A 12,210-nucleotide genomic window follows, 5' to 3' on the forward strand; every position below is an offset into this window, starting at 1 on the left:
GTCCTCCCCTCTGCTCTCTTGGGTTTGCTTGTTACATTCCGGTTCCTTTTCTACTACTGTTCCATAAACATCGCTCGACGGAGCAGCCTCCTTGCTTCTCTTTACTCGCTTGACCCGGCCCCCTTGGTATATGCTTAGGACTTGCTTGTATACTACCTCTCATTGGGAAGTGGCTTCGGCTCGGCTTGTTCTCAGCGTCCCTTTGTCACCGACATACACATCTAGCCATACTCGTTCCTTGTCAGAATCGGGTGGGCTTCTCTCATATACGGATATCTATATTGAGGCGACGACGTATCACACGCCCTTGTCCCAACAACCGCACCCTGCATCGGTGCTTCCACTGCAGTGTTGATAAGGCGATTTTGTAAGAAAGGGGGCGCAAGCCCGAGTTCGATTCAGAATAGCCTCGGTTAGAGGCTAGAAGGCAGCAAAGAAATATGGCGACCAAAGTGAAGGCTGATGGGAAGTCGCCGCCGTCGGCGGCGACGAATTTGATCGGTGAGCTCAATCCTCGCTCCCCTGGACCGACGCACTCGTAAATGAGCAAATCCGCTAATATTATTCTGTCGTAGCTGGTGGTGGAGCAGGAATGATGGAAGCTCTCGCGTGCCATCCTCTGGGTTAGTACTTGCCTCTCTGTTCACCCATCCAAAACGCCATTCGTAATGCGGAGACTAACATGGCGTTCTTCTGTCAGATACGATAAAAGTCCGCATGCAACTCTCGCGGCGAGCGCGGATGCCGGGTGCGCCCAAACGCGGTTTCCTGCGCACGGGAACCGAGATCGTGAAACGCGAGACGCCGCTGGGCTTATACAAGGGACTGGGTGCGGTGCTGACGGGCATCATCCCCAAGATGGCGATCCGGTTCACGTCGTTCGAGTGGTACAAGCAGCAGATGGCGGACAAGAAGACGGGCATCATCTCGGGGCAGGGCACCTTCATGGCCGGCCTCGCGGCGGGTGTGACTGAGGCCGTCGCCGTCGTGACCCCCATGGAGGTCATCAAGATCCGCCTGCAGGCCCAGCACCACTCCATGGCCGACCCGCTCGATATCCCCAAGTACCGCAACGCCGCGCACGCGCTCTACACGGTCGTGAAGGAGGAGGGGATCGGGGCGCTGTACCGCGGCGTGTCGCTCACCGCCCTGCGCCAGGGCAGCAACCAGGCCGTCAACTTTACGGCCTACACCTACTTCAAGGAGGTCCTGCGCGGATGGCAACCCCAATACGAGGGCGGCAACCTGCCCAACTACCAGACCACCCTCATCGGCCTCGTCTCGGGCGCCATGGGACCCCTGAGCAACGCACCCATCGACACCATCAAGACGCGCCTGCAGAAGACGCCGGCCGAGGAGGGCGTGAGCGCCATGCAGCGGATATCCAGGATCGCCGCGGAGATGTTCAAGTAAGTCCTGCCCGGCCTGACCAAGTTGCGATGTAATACGTGCTGATGAGTTTGTGTAACACAACAGGCAAGAAGGCTTCCACGCGTTCTACAAGGGCATCACGCCGAGAATCATGCGTGTCGCTCCGGGCCAGGCCGTCACTTTCACCGTGTACGAATACTTGAAGGACAAGTTGGAGCGGAAAGGCCCTGCTATTTTAGTGGGCGGCAAATACGAAGAGTAGATTTTTGGGAGTTCGTGGAGCTCAAGTCGGGGAATTAGCTTATCAGTGGTTGTGCACTCATATTGATGGCATTTTCGTCCCTTTTGTATTGGCATTTAGAGTCTCCGCAGGTAGGCGTTCCACGATCTAGACACCAATGCATATGTCGAAATCGAATCAGTTCATCTTTTTCTGGTCACCAATTCCGCGGATTCTATTCGTAATCTAGTCATCAATGTTTTACGCCGATCTATATAGCTCACAAACCCTAATGTCTACCTGCCCGGTCGCTTGGGTCGTTTGAAGGCCGTCTTGACCTCGACCTGCGGATGCAGGTCCGACATGATGGTCTCCTCGGTGATCTCGTCGGGCTCTTCGACCTCGAACTTCTTCTCAATCTGGAGCCCGGCCTCGCCCTCGGCCACGGCGAGGACGGCGCGCTTCATGAGTGGGTACATCATGCGGAACTTGATGGACTTGCCGGCCGCCGCGGGGCACGTGTAGAAGAAGAGGATGGGGCTGCTCTCGGTGCCCTGGTGCGTGTGCGTGTAGCGCCAGAAGGTGAAGCGCGGCTCGGTCGACGAGATGGTCGACACGAGCTCTGGGATGGAGGATGCGGTGCCCGAGTGCGGGACGAGTTCGACGACTTCGCTTTGTGGGTTAATTTTCTGTTGGAGAGTTGGTCAGTCTTTAAGTAGTTATACTATGCGTGATGGGGCTGAAGGATGGTGATCGTAGTAGCATATGAATGTGCATCATGACATACCAGCATGACGAGCCCCCTGCTCGGCCCATGGCCCATTTCGCTCAGGGCGACCAGGGCGTCGGTGGCGACGGGCATGTTCATGTTCTTGCTGAGATGGATCTCGCGTTGGCCGGTGCCGGCGCCGGCCTCGGCCTCGGCGCGCTTGACCTCGCCAAGGGTGCGCTCCTCCTCGGTGAGGGGCGCCTCGAGCTCGGCGTGGCGGTCGTGCTTGGCGAAGCCCTGGGCGCCGAGCTCCTCGGCGGTGGTGGCGAAGATGGTCTCGCGGAAGTGCTCGGAGCCGAGCTCGCGCACGAGGGTGAGGCGGGTCGAGGCGAAGAGCATCTTCTGGCGGACCTTGGCGGCGTCGGGCACGTACGAGACGGCGATGAGGCGGGGCGCGTCCGGGTGGCGCTTGAGCAGGACGTAGAGGGCCTCGGCGGGCTGCAGGTGCGGCTCGAGCTGCGCGAGGTTCTGGGCGAAGTCGGCCGCGGCGGAGGTCGTGGGCAGGGTCGTGACGGGCGTGAGGGACTCGTTGGTGATGGTGACGAGGAGGCCGAAAAGGGAGTCGTCGGCCAGGAGCTTGTTGAACTCGGAGACCAGCTCCTGCGAGGCTGGAGGCGGGCGAGAGAGAGAGGCGTGTCAGCGAAGAGAACTCACGGACAACAGGAGCGGAAGCTCTCGGATTCAGGAGGGGGCTTCATTGTGCTAGTTGGATGCTGCTTCGTTTGGGCATACCTGAGATTCCAGACTGCATCTTGGAGGGTTACTGGACAGACAATTGGATTGTTTGGTTCAATGAAGATGCAAATATAAAGGCTCAAACATCCGACCACCTGCTGTAGTAGCCTTCTGTCCGAAATATAGAGACCGGACGAGGTGCAGGGTTGATGGTTGATGGCTTGATGGCTGATGCCTTGAGTTGCCTACGAAGCTCCCGCATTTGGCGGTGCAATTGCAATGCACGGCGGCCAACTGCCCCGCCAATCCTTCCAGGGCCCCTCGTCCGAGCTCAGGAGGTGGATATCCAACCTCTTGGCTACATACATACCTATCTGCGCTACCTTATGTTTCTACACTGCATGCAAGTTCGTGTTCAACATAAAAAGGCAATTTGATTCAGTTGCTACCCTGCATATACAGAATACCCAATGGATATGACACCTCTGCTCTCTCACTTGGGCATGTTCACCACCTCGCCCTCCACCAAATACGGAACATGATGCCCCAGCGAGACCAGGGCCTTGGGCACGTCTACCCACTGGTCCTGGTCCTTGACCGCCGCCTGCCAGTCCGGGTCCGACATGACCTTCTGGATCGACTGCATGTCGGGCACAATGTACTCGATCACGCAGTCGTAGTCGGCGACGTCCCAGGTGGGGCGGATGTCCTTGTACAGCTCCCTTAGGCCGTCATTGAGAGGGCCGGGCGTGACGAACTGCATCGGATTGCGTGTAAGTGATTTGATAAAAGCTCCAAGCTGGTTGGTGACTGGAGACACGAGGCCAGGGCTTGAGTGCCAGACTACTGCGGAATACGTACAAGAGAGTACCCGAGAGCGCCGTGTTTCTTGAGCACGGGAAGGGCAAGTGGGAGGTGCTCCTCGGTGAGCCACTGCATGAAAGCCTCGTGGGTGTGGTGCGGGAGGCGGTAGTGCGTGACTGTGAACTTCAAAGGTTGGCCTTCTTGCTTTGGAGAGACTTCGGCCATCTTGAATATCTTATATTCCTGGTGGTAGTCGTACGTACGTTACGGGATGTTTGAGAATGTTTAGAAGCACTTAAATCTGGTCCAAGAGCGACTCCGACTGACCCCTCAATATATACGAGTGATGTAAACTGACTATCGCCAATGCCTCCGCCCGCCAATAAACCATCCCTTACATCGAACCCCATCGACCGGAGAGACTCATGCTGCCAGTCGGTGCAAGAGAGTGCCGACGTCGGGCAAAAAGACGTTCCGATCTGTCGTAACTTGTCTGGTTGAGATACCTTTAGGTTCTATTCACAGCACATTTACATCAATAAAGTGATTAAGGCCGGTATCACGGTTCTACTCCTGTACGATAGACTTGAAAGCTTCCTTTATCCGGAAAGGCCGTCTCTCAGGCAGCTAGTCCTTCTTGGCCAAGAATAACCCCATATACATAGGGGGCAGTCTCTCGTATACCCAGGGTGACCAATAACTGGGATCTAAGTGTATTGCTCATCTACTGACACTGCGTATAATGGCAAGGAGGCAATTCAGCACTTCTTATACCTCCCCTCATATAACAAACTGGGACACGAGTACCATCCACTCCTCGGCGTCATTCCCCCCCAAACTAGAGGACGAAAGTGATCTGATGGGTGTATACGCAGTTGAAGATTGCCTCGTGTATTCTGCGAGCGCCATGGTGTCCGACATCATGTAATGCCCCAAAGGGGTGTCTAAGTTGTCTATGACCTAGGGCAAATGACTGCTATATCCTGCTTTGATCAACCGCTGCCCGGCGTCCCATACGTCATCGGGAATGTCTTGGTGTATCTGGAACCCCTTGGCAGGGTACTCGCGAATGCGGACGAGGTCGCCAACCATGATGTTCGTGACCAGCTCGCGCGGGTTATCCGCGTCCGGGTAACCCCGCCAGTCCAACTGTGACGACGTGACCGTGATCGCCGTCCCGGGGTCCGGCCACTGCCGCTTGAACGTGGCGTAGGTGCGCCGCTCCATGTACGGCTTCTGCACGAGGACGAACGACCGGACCGCCACTTTTCTCTGCTCCAGCAGCTCCCAGACGAACCGGACGTTCTCGCCCGTGTTCGTGGACCGGGTCTCGACGACGAGCTTCTCGTCCGGCACGCCCATCCCGCGCGCAATGTCGGCAAACACCTCGGCCTCGGCCTTGGCGAACCGCCCCCGCGTCAGCCGGCCCACCCCGCCCGAGAAGATGAGGAAGCGGTCGCCGTACCCGGCGAGGAACAGCTCGGCGGCGCGACGCGCCACGCGCACGTCGAGGCTGCAGAGGCAGAAGACGGCGTCGACAGGGCGCTGCAGCGGCATGGCCATCTTGTGGTACTCGAAGACCGTCTCGGCATCCACCTCGAGGGAGCTGCGGCTGCTGTCCGCTGCTGCGGCGGAGGCTGAGGCTGTCTCTGCCACCATGTCTTGCCTATGAAGATTGTGAGCCGGGAGTTCGCTTGAATAAGAATGAGGAAGTAGAGTTTGCAGAAAATTGGCCGCGCTGGGAACCGTCTTCCTCTTAATAGTCCGAAAAAGGAAACAAGTTGCTGGGAGTGAGCTGCATGGTGCGGTGCATTCGCTAAAACACGCGGGGTGGTTGTTCTTGCCCAGCTTTTGAATTCTTCTGGCTTGTACAAGACCGACCTTCAACACTGTCATTTATTATTTGGTATTTCATAGAAACCAAATATCAATCTCCGAAGCGGTATTCGAATCAATCACAATGTGCCAATGCACTACAAGAACCAAACATGGACCGAAAGCAAAGGGGCTTGTGTTATGCCTCAGCGTGTTCAAGGGGTATCTCAACACTATAGTATAAAATCTTGGGTGATAAACAACAGCACTTGAGCAGATCGAGGGCTCAACCCGTCTTGCAAATAGATCCTTAGTTGAAGACCTTTTGCGCAGGCCATTGACGAACTCCTGATCCGCATATTTCCCAGACCGTTCTCTTGCCTTGTTGTCTTTCTCCCTCTCCAAGCGTTCACGCTCCTCCAGGGCTGCTAATCGCTTCACGCGATCCTCATCCAGTTCCGAAGCTGCTGCTTGCATCGCAGCTAACTTCCGCGCTCGTTCTTGCTCAGCCTCGGCATTCGAACTGCCGCCATTCTCATTCCTATTTCCATTGTTTGACGGGTTTTGATGTCTAGGACCGTCGCGCCTGCCACGCTGGGCATGGTCCCGCTCAGCCTTTTGGGATCTTCGGTCATAGGTATCCCGGCGATCTGAATCATCCCGTCTTGGCCTTTCAGATGTGCGTTCTTCGGAGCGGTTCCTCCTCGACCTATATTTGTCCTCGTCCGATCTCGAAGGCCGCGGACTGCGCGAACGTGGAGAGGGGTCTCTTGAGTCAGATCTGTGGCGCCTATGCCTTCGCTCTCGGTCCCTGGAATCATCGCGGGTCCTCGAATCTGAGCGGTGGTGTCGGTGGCGACGATGTTCTCGATCCCTGGAGTGCGATCGATGCCTATGGCGGTGGCGTCTCGAGTGTTTATCCTCCTTGCTCTTGGGTGCGCTTTCCTCCGTCTTGCCCATGGTGGCCAGTAATTGACGCCTCCTTGTCGGGTCTTTCATGATGGCCTCATAGGCAGCCTGCTCTTGTTTCTTCATGGCGAGCAATGGGTCGTCCCTAATTTTGGCTGCGGTATCCCGGGCAGTGTTGGCATTCTGTAGAGCCATGAAACTCTCTTCGCCCGCATTCTTCTCCAATTTCTGATGATCGGTGCCCTTGATGAGGTTGTCGACCCTTCGCTTTCCCAGCAAATACGACTCCAACTCTTCAGCCGTGCCTCCGCCAGTGTCGCTGGGGCCGCTGTACATCCAGTCAACACGATCGACTCGTTTGCGGTTACCAGCAGCCTCGAGCTGGTTTTGGATTTCCTCCTTGGCTCGTTCTTCCTTGAGCTCGCGGATTCTTTGCTCGGTGCGTTTTCTCTCTTCGAGAGCCTTCTTTTCCTCGTCGTAGACACGGGCTTGATTCTTCATCAAACCCGGGTGCCATGACTTCTTCAAGTTCAAGTCGCCGCCTCCCATGATTGCGGTGTTGCGGTGGTTGCGAGCGCGGTGGTGTGTGTTGCGAGTGCTTGTGGAGGCAGGGCGTTAGGCCAAACGAAGAAAACAAAAGTCGCCTCACGTCGCAAGTTTGGCTGGTCGGTGGCACCTATTCCAGCCTGACAGGTAATAGTGCCGTGGTTTTCGGGCTTGATCCGATTAGATATTGACTTGCATGAGAGTCAATAGTGAGAACGTCGATGAGCAGAAAAGGTTGATGGATGGAGAATTGTTGATGGTAAATGTACAAAGTCCAGGCGCCACCTGAATTAAAGTACCTTTGGGCAATCCAGCCAGCCCCACGAAATAAACCTTGGAGGCCTGGGCCCACTGTTGCCCAGAACTAAAGACCCTCCATCCACCCTGCATCCTCTGGCTGTTGCTGCTACTGGTTTCTGGGGTATCGAAGCAGGAACTTCTAGCGACAGTCAAACGACCGACACAGGTACCTATGTGATGAATAAATCAACAACATATTAATATCAAGTGCTCTTATTTGCTTCTATTCTGTGATGCCTCTATGTAATAGCTGTATGTACTATTGTAAGTGGAGCGTAATGCAACCCGTCTTTTTCTCGATAGATCACTGTCACAGGTGTAGTTTGCCCATCTGCAACCGGTAATCCAACTTTCTGATGACATGGCTTCTTTCAAACTGCATGTACATTGTCCACCCAATAATTATACTAATAATTCAGGCAGCCCGGGGTTGAACTGCGCATATGGTTGTGCCTGGATAAATGAAGTAACTGCCTACCTACATGTACTTACATTACCTAACTCCTGGTAGATCCAGCTTGCTCTAGGCTGCAGTCAACTTTCTTCCTCTGCCCCTCCACAGCCCCGCAACCAGTTGGCCTAGGGAACATTGACTGTACAGCTCCGATAAGATTATGAGCTCCAGATAGCCTCATCATCATCCGCATCCTCATCTTTATTCACCACACAGAACCCGCCCAGCAAACGACGCTGCTATTCGCATTGTCTTTCTTTGCAGCCCGCGACATCTCCCATAACCATTCCCGTTCAACGGAGCCGTCACCATGTCCGACGACGATTTCATGCAAGAGTCGGATGACGAGCAGTAAGTCGCAATCACTCCCTTGTCAGTCGTTCATTTCCAAGCTAATGCCGGGTTCCCAGATACGACTTCGAGTACGAGGATGACGATGATGACCAAGACTCTGGCGATGTCGATATCGAAAACAAGTACTACAATGCCAAGCAGATGAAGGGCGCCGAGCCCGAGGCGGCCATCGAGGAATTTCTTGCCATACCATCTCTAGAGGAGGAGAAGGGCGATTGGGGCTTCAAGGGCCTCAAACAGGCCATCAAGCTCGAGTTCCGCCTGGGTCTCTACGATAAGGCTGTCGAGCATTACACAGAGCTGCTGACCTACGTGAAGTCGGTCACGCGCAATTATTCCGAGAAGTCCCTTACCAACATGTTGGACTTTGTCGAGAAGGAGTCAGAGAACACCGACGCACAGCGATGCCTGGAGAAGTTCTACTCTCTCACCCTCGAGTGTTTCCAGAGCACCAACAACGAGCGCCTCTGGCTCAAGACCAACATCAAGCTGGCCAAGCTACTACTCGACCGCAAAGACTACTTGGCCGTCACAAAGAAGCTGCGAGAGCTGCAGCGGGCTTGCCAGAAGGAAGACGGATCCGACGACCCGAGCAAAGGCACCTACTCGCTCGAAATATACGCGCTGGAAATCCAGATGTACTCCGAGACGCGCAACAACAAGCAGCTCAAGGTGCTGTATCAGAAGGCGCTTAAGGTTCGCTCTGCAGTGCCCCACCCCAAAATCATGGGCATCATCCGTGAATGCGGTGGCAAGATGCACATGAGCGAGGAGAACTGGAAAGACGCCCAAAGCGACTTCTTCGAATCCTTCCGGAACTATGATGAGGCCGGTGACTTGCATCGGATCCAGGTTCTCAAGTACCTGCTTCTCACGACGATGCTCATGAAGTCGGACATCAATCCCTTTGACTCGCAGGAGATCAAGCCTTATCGGAACGATGCACGTATTGCTGCTATGACTAACCTGGTCGATGCATACCAGCGCGACGACATGCATCAATACGCCAAGGTGCTCCGTGAAAACCAGGACATTTTAGCCGACCCTTTCATCGCTGAGAACATCGACGAGGTTACCCGTAACATGCGGACTAAGGCTGTTGTGAAGCTGATTGCACCTTACACCCGCATGAAGATCACCTGGATTGCGCGCCAGCTCAACATCTCCGATGCAGAGGTTCAAGACATCCTCGGCTTTTTAATCGTGGACGGCAAGATCCGTGGCAAGATTGACCAGCAAGCCGGTACGCTGGAGATAGAATCAAACGCCGACGCTGAACGGGTGAAAGCCCTGAACGCTTGGTCCACAGCACTGTCATCCTTGTACAGCACCATATTTAGTGAGGATGGATTCAAGTCGACTGATCACAATTTGCCTGACGACGGTCTCGCTGGTAGTGCTATGTACTCGGTGGATGGGGGCAGATCGAGAGGTTTGGGCATCCCTGGAGGCAGAAAGCACAAGGGCAAGGGATTTTATAGCATGATGGCTTAATGGGTGAAAGTGAGAAGGTCTATTACCACTTCACTAGGGAGGCCGCCATTTGCAATCGAAGAGGCAAATGATACGGTCTTATGGGGTACGCTTATGAATACAGCTTCGCCAAACCAGGTAGATGTTACGATTAATGATACAAACCGGCCATATCGGGTATAGAACACAAGAGACAATCCCGTATGTTGATCCGGTGCTGATACTTCCGAGTCGCAAGAGCAATCTAGATTGTCTAAGTATCATTTCAAGCCCACTTGATCCGGATGATGTCCAGGATGGTCGGCCACGGCTCGATCATGCAATGTTTTGTGCGCCTTTGTCACGAACGTCCCCAAGCAACTGGGTTCTTTTACTCAAATTGACATGCTTTGTACGTATCATAGCACGAAACCATGGCTTCCAAATTGATGAACTCGGAGGCATGAAGCTTCATTGTTCCTTGACAACACTTCTAGGCAGATGGGGGCGGTACAGCAGCCACTAAACTGATAGAGGCGGCTATGTATTGGTTGATGTTATCGTTTACTTCGTGTATTGGCAGAATCTCATAATAGATCGAGAGGCATAAGGATGGGTAATGGGTACAGGAGAAGTTGGGGAAAAGACTCGTTTACCATGGACATGATGTAGTGTTAAGTGCTATCCACCAGAGGCAGTTGGCATTTTTGACTCACATACTGACAGACATTCATGAAGAATCATCTTTACTGCGTCTGACATATCCGACAAAGACTAGAAATACAGGAAACAATGTCCATTATGGCTAAGGAAAACAATGTTATTTGTCTCTTTGTCCCACGCACGGCACCTTATATACTCAGTACTTGGCCCAAACATCAAGTGCTTGCTACGTCAGGGGTTCGTTCCAAACATCGCCATTCGTTTACTATCAGTTGCAGATTAACCACCGCGTTGATCCCTTCTCTGGTCGAAAAGCAGGTCTCGACACCAGAAAACTGATTCTGCTATTAACTTCCCTTTCTCATAGCCCCTGAGGGACCTTTCATATCTGAGGAAGAGCCGAGGACCAGTTTCCCTCGGCCTAGACAGATCACCACCACCCCATCAATAACTCCCCGCGCCTCGTGCCCGATACCAACAAGGTAGACAAAAGGTAAACTTGTCGACAGCTATAATGGTTCTACAACGCGCCGCCTCCTTGGTAGGCCTCCGCATCCCCCGGGACACCCTCATGGCGCGAGCCAGCCAGCTCGAGGCGAAGCTGGGAGCGACATCCTCCCGGGAATCGCTGGAAGACGTGGGCGACTACATCCAGACCGAGGACGGCGCAATGGGGAGGCCCATCACGAAATCGACCTACTGGTGTCCCAAGTTCCGAGACATCCTCCTGGCCGTCGACATCACCACCACCTCCCCTGCACCGTCGTCGGCCCAGTCCCCCCCGAGATGGTTTTCGCCCAAGACGACCTGCCCGCCGGCCGCCGCGACCCCTCGACGGGCACCCTCCTTACGACCGCCCTGGCCGGCTACGAGCTCGCGACGTACCTGCGCTCGCAAGACTACCTCGCCCTGCGCGTGCGGCCCAAGTTCGAGCCGATCCTGGCCGCGAACCTGTGGGAGTCGTCGCTGCTCAAGCTCGTGGCGTCCCTGATCGCGAACCTGGTCCGGCTGCTGCCCGCGGCCGGGATCCGGTCGTGCCCCGCCCTCTTCCAGGAGAGCTTCGACGCGCTGGCGGCGGGCGAGTCCGCCCCCGGCAGCCTGCAGGCCGGCCTCGCCATCCTCGAGGTGCTGAGCACGGTGCGCCTGCAGGCCGGCGCCGACGGCTGGGGCTGGCGGCGCCTCGTCGTCATCGTCGACGAGCTCAACTACGCCGAGCATCCCACCACCCAGCACAAGGTAAGCCGGTTCGTCGACGTGCTGCGAAGGATCTGCGCGACGAACGATGCGCCCCTCATCTTCACCTTGAGCAAGCCCTGTAGCGCAATTGGCGTGGGACGCTGAGAGAGGGGTAGGGAGAAAGCTGGGCTGAGTTAATAAGACGACAGGTAGGTCTCGCAGGTAACTAATCAACCAATCACTGCATCAGGGGCCATGACATGGCAAGGTAGGTCTGAAATATGCAATTTGCGCGCTGAGTCTTTTCATTTAACCATCCTGACACAACAGGTTTTGCAAACAATCTAGAGCGCCAGTACCTCTAGAAAGGTTTGTATTGGATCTTTTGGCAGAGAGCTTCAGCGGTATAGACCGATCGCAGTCTAATCCATAAATGACAATTGATTACATAGTCCCAGCCAACCTTTTTTTGTTTCTGAAGACCACTTTCATCTGACGTTTGACCATTTCGCCCCTTGTTCCACTATGCCAGGCCTCTCTCGCCCTCACCAATAATCCAGGAAAAGAAAAACCCCATTTTCATACAGTGCCGCACGACGATGGAAAGAAGGACCGCTGCGCCAGGAAACCAGTTCGCGACATGCTTAAAGGTGCAGAATGCAGGCAGAAGGCAATAAGAGGAACAAAATAATCAGCCAGGCA

General features: G+C 54.7%; 7 protein-coding genes across 7 annotated transcripts; 3 read left to right on the forward strand and 4 right to left on the reverse strand.

Moving 5' to 3' along the window:
* Positions 1–440: 440 nt before the first annotated feature.
* Positions 441–1,633, forward strand: PG997_009646 (succinate fumarate mitochondrial transporter protein; the record flags this gene model as incomplete). Its single annotated transcript, XM_066813961.1, has 4 exons — positions 441–501; positions 576–623; positions 701–1,409; positions 1,477–1,633. 4 exons carry the CDS (start codon positions 441–443, stop codon positions 1,631–1,633), a joined length of 975 nt encoding a protein of 324 aa, XP_066665923.1.
* A 254-nt stretch (positions 1,634–1,887) lies between these two features.
* PG997_009647 (uncharacterized protein) lies at positions 1,888–3,111 on the reverse strand (the record flags this gene model as incomplete). Its single annotated transcript, XM_066813962.1, has 3 exons — positions 1,888–2,280; positions 2,379–2,968; positions 3,093–3,111. 3 exons carry the CDS (start codon positions 3,109–3,111, stop codon positions 1,888–1,890), a joined length of 1,002 nt encoding a protein of 333 aa, XP_066665924.1.
* Positions 3,112–3,528: 417 nt separating this feature from the next.
* On the reverse strand, positions 3,529–4,064 carry PG997_009648 (uncharacterized protein; the record flags this gene model as incomplete). The annotated part of the gene is made up of 2 exons (XM_066813963.1): positions 3,529–3,792; positions 3,897–4,064. The coding sequence occupies 2 exons, from the start codon at positions 4,062–4,064 to the stop codon at positions 3,529–3,531; spliced, it is 432 nt and encodes a 143-aa protein (XP_066665925.1).
* A 735-nt stretch (positions 4,065–4,799) lies between these two features.
* On the reverse strand, positions 4,800–5,498 carry PG997_009649 (uncharacterized protein; the record flags this gene model as incomplete). Its single annotated transcript, XM_066813964.1, has 1 exon — positions 4,800–5,498. The coding sequence occupies one exon, from the start codon at positions 5,496–5,498 to the stop codon at positions 4,800–4,802; it is 699 nt and encodes a 232-aa protein (XP_066665926.1).
* A 638-nt stretch (positions 5,499–6,136) lies between these two features.
* On the reverse strand, positions 6,137–7,112 carry PG997_009650 (uncharacterized protein; the record flags this gene model as incomplete). Its single annotated transcript, XM_066813965.1, has 2 exons — positions 6,137–6,528; positions 6,632–7,112. 2 exons carry the CDS (start codon positions 7,110–7,112, stop codon positions 6,137–6,139), a joined length of 873 nt encoding a protein of 290 aa, XP_066665927.1.
* A 1,061-nt stretch (positions 7,113–8,173) lies between these two features.
* PG997_009651 (cop9 signalosome subunit 2) lies at positions 8,174–9,711 on the forward strand (the record flags this gene model as incomplete). The annotated part of the gene is made up of 2 exons (XM_066813966.1): positions 8,174–8,214; positions 8,274–9,711. The coding sequence occupies 2 exons, from the start codon at positions 8,174–8,176 to the stop codon at positions 9,709–9,711; spliced, it is 1,479 nt and encodes a 492-aa protein (XP_066665928.1).
* Positions 9,712–11,118: 1,407 nt separating this feature from the next.
* Positions 11,119–11,673, forward strand: PG997_009652 (uncharacterized protein; the record flags this gene model as incomplete). Its single annotated transcript, XM_066813967.1, has 1 exon — positions 11,119–11,673. The coding sequence occupies one exon, from the start codon at positions 11,119–11,121 to the stop codon at positions 11,671–11,673; it is 555 nt and encodes a 184-aa protein (XP_066665929.1).
* Between the last annotated feature and the right edge of the window lie 537 nt (positions 11,674–12,210).

This window comes from Apiospora hydei (assembly GCF_038363865.1).
Source record: "Apiospora hydei strain CBS 114990 chromosome Unknown utg000007l_segment0_segment0, whole genome shotgun sequence".
NCBI lineage: Eukaryota > Fungi > Ascomycota > Sordariomycetes > Amphisphaeriales > Apiosporaceae > Apiospora > Apiospora hydei.